This window comes from Nicotiana tomentosiformis, chromosome 5 (genome assembly GCF_000390325.3).
Source record: "Nicotiana tomentosiformis chromosome 5, ASM39032v3, whole genome shotgun sequence".
In the NCBI taxonomy this organism is placed as follows: Eukaryota; Viridiplantae; Streptophyta; class Magnoliopsida; order Solanales; family Solanaceae; genus Nicotiana; species Nicotiana tomentosiformis.
In genome coordinates, this window is record NC_090816.1 from 75,946,631 (window position 1) to 75,958,440 (window position 11,810).

The 11,810-nt window shown below is 39.4% G+C and overlaps 1 protein-coding gene across 1 annotated transcript; it reads left to right on the forward strand.

The window, feature by feature from the left end:
- Positions 1–8,994: 8,994 nt before the first annotated feature.
- LOC138892594 (uncharacterized) lies at positions 8,995–11,140 on the forward strand. Its single transcript, XM_070176330.1, has 2 exons — positions 8,995–9,553; positions 10,947–11,140. Exons 1-2 carry the CDS (start codon positions 8,995–8,997, stop codon positions 11,138–11,140), a joined length of 753 nt encoding a protein of 250 aa, XP_070032431.1.
- The last annotated feature ends 670 nt before the right edge of the window (positions 11,141–11,810 follow it).

Consider the following 11,810-nt stretch of genomic DNA (forward strand, 5'->3'; position numbering starts at 1 on the left):
CAAACAGGTAGAGGTCGCCCTAAGGTTTATGACATGGAGTTTCCTAAAGCCATTGCTAAGCTGCAATCATTGCATAAAAGAATACAAAGTGATGTTGTTCCATTAGTAAATAAGTCCAAGTATGATATGTATAATTGGTTCATTCACATTCTTGGCCTTCCTAGAACACCTAAGGTATTTTTGGAGGTATTGAACTATACTCTTATTTCTTATGTTGGTGACTTTATAATTTTTGTGGATGATGATATTTTGATGATCAAGTCATTAACTGTAATATCTAAGTTAAAGTGCAAGAGTAATTTACTTCCTTTTGAAATTGAGTATGACATAGATGATTATGCATTCCAACTTGGTGGAAAGAGGCATGAAATTTATGAGAAGAGGCTTGCTAATGAGTTAAATGTTCTTTCTTCTCTTATTCAAGTGTCTAATGAGTTTTCATGTGATAAATTGTTAGAATGTGAGTTTTGTTATTTGATGGGAAGTCATTCCTCTAGGCATGTTGATTGTGAGCCTGTAAAAGTATTTGCTACTATTAAAGAGGATATGTATGATTATTGTGACGTTAGTGATCAAATACTCTTTCATGAACCTATCTATGACTCTTTCTGTGACAGTTTGAGCAATTATGTAGAATCCATTGATGTTGCGAATATTATTGGGGAAAGTTATTATCATGAGCTTGAATGTATTGAAATTTGTATTTTGGAATTTATTGGTTCTTATGACGTTTCTGAGAATTTATGTGCTTCTTTGAATAACTTACATGTAGAAGAATCCATGGGATTTATAATTGATACTTGGCTATATCATAAGAGTGTCTTATTTGATACATGTGGCAGAGATACTTGTATTAAATGGATGCATGGCCAATATTTTGTAATTTCTTTGGTATGCAAATGTTTGGACTACCTTATTGACAAGATCGCATTGCAAATTTCATTAAATAGTGCATCTAAGAGAGGTTTTTATTGGACAACTCTAAGTAGGCATAAATTTTATTGGGATGATGTCCATATGCTTTATAAAGGAGTATTTACACCTATTAGGCTTAATTGGGTTAAGTGGACACATGGTCACTATCTTATTTTATTCCTACTATTTTTTCAGATTAGTGGATGCCATTTACTAGTGCGTGACTTCTTTTTCTTGCAAGGTCGAAATTCGAGGACGAATTTTCTTCAAGAAGAGGAGAATGATAGAATCCTAGGAAGCTCAAATCTATTCAAGGACAAGAATGAAGCTTTGGAATCTCAAAGAGGGCCTTTAACAAAATGTCAAGCTAAAGAGCTGCAAAATAAGGTCATTAGACTTCAAGTGCAAATAAAGAAGTTGTTAATTGGGATGGAGAGCTCAAGGATAAAGGATATGAGTTGTATAGGTATTATAATTATTTTATGGTCCAAATTCATGTCCAAGAAAAGGTGGATTAGATCCCAAGAGACATCCTCTGAAGAAGGTTCAAATCAGGCCATTATTGGACCTATTTGGCACCTAAAAATGTGTCAAAACTTGCAGCCCAATGAGTCCTACATGAATCCAAGTTTTTATAACATAAAAAGGACATACTTTCTGCCCAAGAAAGGTTCAATAGGCGTGATAGAAGTTGGGTACAAGTTGGTGCCAAGTTGCTTGCAAGTTGCCTCCAAGATTTCCAAGATCCTATCCATGATTGGTTTGCGACTTTCAAGATTCTATCTAAGATTGGTTTTAACTTATTTCCATATATTTTGGTACTAGATTTATTGCTTTCCTAGGTAGTTAAGATTATGTTTTCCTTTTCCTATGATTGTTGGAGTTACTTTCCAAGATTGACTTGGTTTTTGTTTCCTAGTATTTTTCCTTTTCCTAAGGTATTTGGACTTGTTGTCCAAAGTAGTTTAGGACTTTATTTTCTTGTTTTTAGGTAGGAATTTCATGACCCCCTCTCTATATAAAGGGGTATATTCTTTGTTTTTAGATTTGGGATATTATTATATACTATTATCAATAAAAATTGTGAGATTTTTCTTGCACTCTTGTGTATGGCTACTCTTGGATTTATTCTTCAACCTTCAAGACTCAACTTAAGGTGGTAAGATTAAACTCTTTCGAAATATTATATCACTTCTAGGTATTCAAGAAAGGTGATAAGTTTAGGCTTATTGTTGTTCTTGTTATTCTAAAGGGTCGGGTTTCACAATCTATCTCTTGTTTTTAATTCTCTACCAAAGGCGATTAGTTCTTTGTTAGCTAATTGTTGTTGTTAGGATTCAACTTCAAGAATAGACTTCTTGAATTCAAGAAACTCTTTCTTGAATTCAATCTATCTTTAATTTTCCGTTGTTTTATTGTTTCTTTATTTTCTTTTAGCTTCCGCACATTTCTTGATTTTCTTTAGTAATTCTTGGACCCCTATCATATTGTTATCACTAGTGATCATGATTACAAGGTCATTCTTGGTACTTGGCCGTATTTCATAACTCCAGACCCCTTTTCCACATTCAATATCATTTTCATCATCAACAACAATAAGGCTTCGCATTTAGGACATTAAATTCACATATGAGAAATTTGGGAATCTTAGGCACATAGAGACTTTTCATACAAATTGGGCATAACAACCTTTATTTTGATCTTGACATAAAATCTTAACATTTCTAACACATATTCCATATTTTTTAACACATCCTCAATAACAAGATAACATGATGAAGCATTTAGAATAAATATTGAACTTACATCCTTCAACACAAACACATTAGAAATCGCCAATTCTATAATAATCAAGGGCTTACTCTAATTACACGAACACCGTGGGATTCAATTCTAAGAAGAAGGGGGTTTAGACAACATGCCTCAATTGAGCTTCTTAAAACTCTAAGATGTTCCGGAATATTAGCCACTTCAGTCTATTTTAGCAATATAACAAAATTGAACCAAAATTAGGAAGATGAACATGGTTTTAGCTCATTTGATTATATTATCAAACACTAGGTGTGCATCAATGTTTTAAGCCCCTTTTTGTGGAAGATTCCCTCTTTTCCCAACCCATTCTCTATCATATTTAGCACACAATCTTCCCACATACCTTAGGAACATATGCATCCAAAGTAAGCACCCCATCCTCGTGAATTACCTCACTAATGGCCCATTCTAGTCACATTTTGCAATTAAGAGTTTGGGTGATAGAATCTTACCTCTTAGGAAGAAGATCTAGGTCCCTCTCTTGATAATCCTCAAGGTTTTAGGTGAGAATTTAAGAACAATTTGGTGAAGATCACTTCTCCCTCTAGGACCCTCTCTCTCTCTCTGAGTCAGCATCTGTATAGCTCCCCTAAGATCCCCATCAAAAATACCAGAGCCGAAAGCTGGGGCTGAAGGTGGAATCGGAATGTCAGGTGGAGTACTCTCACTCTAAAAATATCTGAAAATATGATCAAAATGGTCCATGGGATGTATTTTAACGAAATAGGGTCGGGTTTAAAAACCCCAAAAAATGAAGCTCCGGAACGGGTTCTGCGGTCCGCATAATGACAGCTAAAATTGGTTGGGGAGGGGGGAGGGGGCAAAGATAGAAAAGTACTGATATGGTATGCGGTCACTATGCGGCCCGCAGACCTGTTCTGTAGTCGTATAATGCACCGCAGAACTTCCCTCCAAAAAATCCTAAGGCGGGATATGCGACAAGAATGCGGCCCGCGAAACGGTTATGCGGTCGCATAACGGCCGCGAAATTGGGCATCAAAATGCCCTAGAGATCTGCCCCACTCTGCAACCAGTTTGTAGTCTACAGAAATGCATACTTCTGCCCAACATTTTTCTTCAACTCCCAGCGTACTGTTCAATCCAAAAAGTACGAACCGCGGCATCACGAAACCTGGGTTTTTAGGAAATATTTTACGGGGCCTTACAAATGCTCATCCTTGTTTACTTGACTTCTATGTGAGACTGACTCTATTGGCACGTGAGTCGTCAGTGCATTTATGAGGTGTTATGAGGGTACAGGATGCCAAGTGTTTGGGTTCAGTTATTGAGACCCGTGAGTTGTGATTGTCCGAGGTTCGGTACCTCATGGAGTTTGATGACTAAATCTTGATATAAAAGTGGTTGTAGTTGTTGAGTTATTACTTTTCCTTGCTGTATTTGTGATTCCAGATTTAGGTTGTGTTCCATTCATTTTTCTGTGTCATTTTTATGGTATTTCACTGATACTTGTTGTTTCCTTTCTTATTGCCATTACTATATTGTGAGCCATATTGCATAGTTTTTATGTAGATATCATATTTCTGTTGTTCATATACTTTTACTTGTTCAGTTTATTAGACCAGTGGGTGTCTTGACTATTCCTCGTCACTACTCCACCGAGGTTAGTCTTGATACTTACTGGGCACCGCTGTGGTGTGCTCATTCTACACTTCTGCACATTTTTGTGCAGATACAAGTATTGTTCATTAGTAGCTATGCAGGTCATTGCTGTGGAGACTCAAGGTAAACCTGCTGCTGTGTTCGCAGGCTTCGGAGTCACCTTCAAGTTTTCGTTTTGCAATGTTATTCTTATTTCTGGACAATTGTATTTAGAAGTTTTCTAGCAAACACTCTGTAGAGCTTATGACTTGTACTACCAATTTTGGGAATGTTAAATTTTAAGAGATTTCTATTTCAAATTGTTAGATGTTGTTTAAATAATGTTGTTGTTTCAATTAATGTTAGGCTTATCTAGTCCCTAAGACTATGTGCTATCACGATACCCAACAGAGAGAAAATTGGGTCGTGACACATAGTTGATAAAGTTTATCCAAAAGGCATATTGGTTTTATGACATTCTGAGAAATCTTATTAATGTATTTCATATGTATTTTATTCATTTATACATGTACATTGACCCATGACTAGATGGCGTTATATACGTGTATATTATATGTATATGGGATATGGAAAAAGGTTATGGCGTTATATACGCACCACCACCTGATCAGCTGGTATACGTTGATGATTTGCCCACAGTGGCCGAGATGATATGATGGGATGCCCTCAGAGGCTTGATGATATTATGTACGCATATACCTATGCATGGTACGACATTTATATGCATATGCATGACATTATAAATATGAAATGATTCATAGAGCTATTCAGACTAACATGTTAAGTCTTTTACTCCATGTTTCTTGATGTCTTTTATTTACTAATTATCATTCCTTACATACTCGGTACATTATTTGTACTGACGTCCCTTTTACCTGGGGACACTGCATTTCATGCTCGCAGGTCCCGATAGACAGGTCGAGAGTCCTCCAAGTAGGCTATCAGCTCAGCGAAAGGTGTTATTGCGCTCCATTTGCTCCGGAGATGCTATTTGGTCAGAATGATTAAGATATGTATTGATTGGTATGGCGGGGCTCTGTCCCGACCTTTATGACAATTGTAACACACCGGAAAATTTTGAAGAACTTAAGTGTAAAGCCCGGTAAAATTTGCAAAGAAAATAATGTTTCATAATGCCGGACTAGGCTTACGTGTTTGAGGAAAGTAAAGGAAAATTTTTGGCAGAAAAGTACGTTTATGCGGTCCATTATGCGATCGCATAATCACTCTGCGGGCCGCATAATGGCCGCAGAAGTGAGCAGGAGAGGGCAATTCTTGAAGAATCTATGCGGTTGATTATGTGACCGCATAATTATGCGACTGCATAACAGTTATGCGGACCGCATAGTGACCGCATACACAGATAGATTTTTGATCATTTTTGTCAGTAATTATGCGACCGATATGCGGTCCGCATATCCATTATGCTGTCGCATATGCGACCGCAGAACCGTTCCAGAGCTCCATTTTTGGGTTTTTAAAACCTGACCCTGTTTCGTTAAATACACTCTTTGGGCCATTTTTGAGCAATAATCTGAAACTTTAGAGTGAGAGAGAGTGCCCTAGAGTGAGAAGGTGTTCTTCAATAATTGTTCTTTAATTCTTGCTCAAGTTTTGGAAGATTAAGCAGGGAAACTCACTAGGTCTTCATCCTAGAGGTAAGATTCTACACCCTAACCCTCAATTTCGAATTGTGTAGGAACGGATAATTAGAAAGATAATATTTGGGCATGAGGGTTGTTTATTTTACATGCATGTGTTATCAAAGGGTGTAGGAAGATTGTTGAGCTAAAAATGGTAAAGATTGGGTTGTGGGATGATGGAGTCCTTCATAAAAAGGACCTTGAAACCTTATGCACACCTAGTGTTTAATAAATTGCTCAAGTGAGCTAGAACCATGATCATCTTCCTAAGTTTGGTTTAAATTGTTATATTTCTAAAATAGATTGAAGTTGCTAAGAATTCCGGAACATTTAGAGTGTAAGGAAGCTCAAGGGAGGTATGTTGGCTAAACTCTTCTCTTAGAATTGAATCCCACGATATTCATGTAAATTATGTAAGTCCCGAGTGATTCATTATGAAACTGGCTATTCCGAGTAAGATTGGGTTGAAAGATATATGTTCAACAAGCATCTCAAATGCTTTATTCATGTTATGTTATCAATTGAGGATGTGTTAAAATATGAGATGTGCATTAATAATGTTTCGACTTTAAGTCAAGTTCAAATGAAGGCTATTATGCCAAATTTTGTGAAATATCTCTATGTGCCTTAGACCCTAAATTGCTCACATGTGTACTACACACCTTGATTTGAATTGTATTTGTTGTTGATGATGATAATGATATTTGAAATTGATAAGGTGAGCATGAAATACTGAATATGGCCAACGTGCCAAGAATGATTTATATAATTTTGGCCACTAGTGCCAATGAGATGAAAAGATGTAAAGAAGTATGTAATGTGATGATTGATATAAAAAGGTTGATGTCTCGAATAAGACAGCCTAGCCGATCAGGTCATGATCGGATACCATGCCACACACATGGTGGTGATTGTGTTGGAAATTGTAATTGAAATCAAAATTTTGGTTGATGTCTTCAAATAAGACAGCCTAGCTGATCGGGTCGTGATCGAACTCCGTGCTAAAATGACGGTGGTATTGGTACTTATAGTAATTATGGTTGATTCTCTAAGGAGATAGCCTAGCCGATAGGGTCGTGATAGGACTCCGTGTTAAAGACAGTGGTATTGATATTGAGAGTAATTGTGGTTGATGTCTCTAATGAGATAACCTAGCCGATCGGGTCGTGATCGCACTCTGTACTGAGAATACAATGGTACTGGTATTGTGGACAATGGTATATTGATACTAAAAATCTTCCAATGTGAGATATGGAAATTAATTTGAACACTGTCTTGATCCTAAATTGAGGTTTGATGTTGATTAAGGCTTTCATTGATACTATGATAATCTTGTTTGTATTATTTGTCATTCTATTGAGGGGGTGTTTAGTTATACATACTAGTACTATTCGATGGTACTAATGTCCCTTTTGCCAGGGGCGCTACATCTTTCAATGGATGTAGGTGGTTCCACAGCATGAGATATTGATCAGTGATAGCAGTGCACCTTCTTCCTAGCTGACTTGATGAGCCCCACTTCATTCTAGGGTCATGAATCTTTTGTAATTTGTGTATTCTGTTTGAGGTATAGTCGGGGCCTTGTTGCCGGCATTATCATTGTACTCTTCTTTATCTATAGAGGCTCCGTAGATATAGTGTAGGTTGTGTATTGGTGCTGGGAAACTCAAAATATACATTATGTTGTGGTTGTATTACTTGTTCATTTGAGACTTTAAAATGCTGAAACTATTGGAAATGAATTGGTATTGTAGACATGAACACCTTTTGTCTAATTAATGAAAATATGTATTATCTCCATTCGTGGATGAGTTTGGGTAGAAGAAAATCTAACAGGTTTGCTCGGTCGGGTTCACTCGATTGAGCACCGGTCGCGCTCCTCGGTTTTGGGGCATCACAAACTTGGTATCAAAGCCTAAGGTTTTAATGTGTCCTAGGATGTCTCGGAGCCGTGTCTAGTAGAGTCCTTATTATCGGTGTGTTGTCGACCACATCTATAATTAGGATGCCACATGGACATTTAGGAATAATACCCTTCTTTCATGTTCTTGATCGTGCGACAAAGCTGGTTGTAAGATTGTTCCTCCTCTAACTCCTAAGTTGCTCTGATTTTCAGTACATGGCACCTAAGAAGAAGGCAAGAACTGGCCAAAGAGCCAATGTCACCCCAGGAGTGATAGTTGATCATATAATTGATGATGCAGGTGAGCACCCAAGGAGTGAGGATATTCCTCCAGTTACTACACTACCTGACCCTACTACAACTGATCAGACCGCACCTGTCCCTGCACCTACTGAAGGTGAAACAGTTCCTCCAACTGATATACCAGTTCCAGCTTCTGATTCTGGTGTTTCTGATGTTGATCTTAGGGGAGCCATACAGATGTTGGCTCAAATAGTGGCTTCCCAGACCTAGAGGTCTAATGTTGCACCCACTTCTTCTAGTCAGCCAGGGGATTCTAATGGTTCTAGGGTGAACAGGTTTCTCCAGTTGGATTCTCCAGTGTTCACGGGTACTAACCCAGAGGAAGATCCCCAGGATTTTATGGATGAGATGCACAAGACTCTCAGAGTTATGCGTGCTACTAAAACAGAGGCAGTGGAATTGGCCTCCTACCGCCTGAAAGAGGTGGCATATTCTTGGTTTGAACTATGGGAGGAGTCCCGTGAAGAAGGGAGCCCTCCGGCGAGGTGGGGTGAGTTTGTTGATTCCTTCATTGATCATATCTTGCCTGCCGAGACTAAGGTAGCCCGTGAGGCTAAGTTTGAGAACTTGAGGCAAGGTAGCCTGAGTGTGTGGGATTACCATATGAGATTTGCGTACCTGTCTAAGTATGCTATTTACATGTTGCCCACTATGGAGGCTAGAGTGCGCCGATTTGTATAGGGCCTTAGTCCCTTGGTAATTAATGAGGCTGCTACAACTACCTTGAATTCTGATATGAACTATGGAAAGATGATGGCATTCACTCAAGCCACATAGACAGGCAAATTAAGGAGCAGAATGGAGAGAGAGGGTAGTAATAAGGCCCAGTCTACAGGCAATTTTGGTGGTTCTTCGGGTGGTGGCAAGTCAACATTTAGAGGAGGATCGTTAGGGCCATCACAGTCCTTTGCTCGGTCTTCGGCTAGTGCACCGCCATCAGGGCCTAGTCAGCAACAACAATTGAGCCGTTTCAGACCCAGTCAGGGAAATAGGGGCTCATATCAGCAGGGTCGTCATGGTGGTAGGTTCCAGCAGCAGAGGAGGCCCCCATGTCCTTGTTGTGGAAAGATGCACCTAGGAATATGCTACATGGACTTACCCAAATGCTACGGATGCAGATTGAGGGGTCATATTCAGAGGGATTGTCATTCGTCCCGCCAGGGTACGGGCAGGGACATGGCTCAGCCATCCAATTCTGCAGCTACTACATCCGCAGCACCTCCTCCAGCTCGAGGCACTCCAACACCCGTAGGGTGTGGTGCAGCTAGGGGTGGAGCACAGAGTTTAGGAGGATCCGGCCGTTTCTATGCTATGAGGGGTCGCCAGAATTCAGAGGCTTCTCCAGATGTTGTCACAGGTATATTGACTGTCCAATCTCATGATGTATATGCTCTTATTGATCCCGGTTCCACTTTGTCATATGTCACACCTTATGTTGCTATGGAATTTGGGATAGAACCAAAACATCTTTATGAGCCGTTCTCTGTATCTACTCCGGTCGGTGAGTCTATTTTGGCCGTGCGGGTTTATAGGGATTGTGTTGTCACGTTGCGTGGTCGGAACACCGTGGCCGATCTTATTGAATTGAGAATGGTCGATTTTGATATGATAATGGGGATGGATTGGCTTTATTCATGTTTTGCCAAGCTTGATTGCCGAACCAGGACTGTTAGGTTCGAATTTACAAATGAGCCAGTTATTGAGTGGAAGGGTGATGATGTAGTGCCGAAGGGTAGGTTTATTTCTTACCTTAAGGCCACAAAGATGATCAACAAGGGATGTATTTACCATTTGGTCCGGGTTACGGACACCGATGCTGAGGCACCTACACTTGAGTCTGTGCCTGTTGTGAATGAATTTTCGGGAGTCTTTCCGGGTGAACTCCTTGGGATCCCACCAGACAGGGAGATTGATTTTGGGATTGATGTGATGCCAGACATATATCCTATATCTATTCCACCCTACAGAATGGCACCGGCAGAATTGAAGGAGCTAAAGGAATAATTAAGAGATTTGTTAGAAAAGGGTTTCATCCGGCCGAGTGTGTCGCCTTGGGGCGCACCGGTCCTTTTTGTAAGAAAGAAAGATGGGTCACTGAGAATGTGTATTGACTATCGGCAAGTTAATAAAGTCACAATCGAGAATAAGTACCCACTGCCAAGGATAAATGACTTGTTTAATCAATTGCAAGGTGTCAGGTACTTCTCCAAGATTGATTTAAGATCCGGGTATCACCAATTGAAGATCAGGGAGCGGGATATTTCGAAAACAGCTTTTAGGACTTGGTATGGGCATTTTGAATTTCTGGTGATGTCTTTTGGGCTAACAAATGCCCCAGCAGCCTTCATGGATCTTAAGAATCGCGTTTTTAAGCCATTCCTCGACTCTTTTGTGATTGTGTTTATTGACGATATTCTTGTATATTCACGAAGTCGAGAAGACCATGCCGATCATCTCAGGGTAGTTCTGCAAACCCTGCATTAGCACCAGTTATATGCAAAGTTTTCAAAGTCTGAATTTTGGCTTGAATCAGTCATATTCTTGGGTCATGTAGTCTCTAATGAAGGAATTATGGTTGATCCTCAATAAATTTCAGCTGTGAAAAATTGGTCGAGGCCTACAACTCCAATAGAGATTCACAGTTTCTTAGGCTTAGCTGGATCTTACAGAAAGTTTGTGGAGGGTTTTTTTTACTCTTGCCTCCGCATTGACTAAATTTACGCGTAAGGCAATTAAGTTCTAATCGTCAGATGCTTGTGAAAAGAGTTTCCAAGAATTGAAAGCAAGATTGACTACGGCACTGATGTTGACTCTGCCAGAGGGTATAGATGGATTTGTGGTATATTGTGATGCTTTAAGAATTGGGCTTGGGTGTGTATTAATGCAACATGGGAAGGTGATAGCTTATACTTCCAGGCAACACAAGAATCATGAAAAGAACTGATATCATCCTAGGAAGCTCAGCTCTATTTAAGGACAAGGATGAAGCTTTGGAATCTCAAAGATGGCCTTTAACAAGACGTCAAGCTAAAGAGTTGCAAAACAAGTCCATTAGACTTCAAGTGCAAATAAAGAAGCTTTTAATTGTGGAGGACGAGCTCAAGACCAAAGTAGATAAATCATACAAGTTTTACAATTATTTGGTGGCCCAAATTGAAGTCCAAGAGGAGGAAGATTGGGTCCCGAACTCGGCCCTTGAAATCTAGCAAAAGGGCACCCAGAAGAGCCCAAAATGAGCTTAAAAGAGGTCCAAATGGGGGGTGTTTGAAATGGAGCCCAATTGGAGTCCAAACCAATGGCCCAAACCAGTAGTTTTAAGGCCCAAATATGCCCCAAAGGGATTTGGCCGCCCCCTATCTAATTTGTGACTTTTCTTATTTCTTAGCATCCATCCTACCTAATTTTGATGATTTTGTTACTCCTTAGCAGCCCCAACCTAATTTGATGACTTTTGTTACTCCTTAGCAACCACCCTACCTAATTGTAATGACTTTTTATGCCTTAGTACTCCTATATATATGGAGTTCTTCTCATTCATTGAGAGACTTCATTATTGATTAAGTATATCATCTTTGAGAGTTCTTTTGAACCTTTGTTACTTGTGCTTTGAGATT

Bases quoted from the DNA above. Each gene is read 5' to 3' on its own strand.
- LOC138892594 (XM_070176330.1), top strand. From the start codon at position 8,995: ATGGAGAGAGAGGGTAGTAATAAGGCCCAGTCTACAGGCAATTTTGGT. The intron at 9,554-10,946 runs GTATATTGACTG...TCTAATCGTCAG, and splicing joins TTCTCCAGATGTTGTCACAG to ATGCTTGTGAAAAGAGTTTC.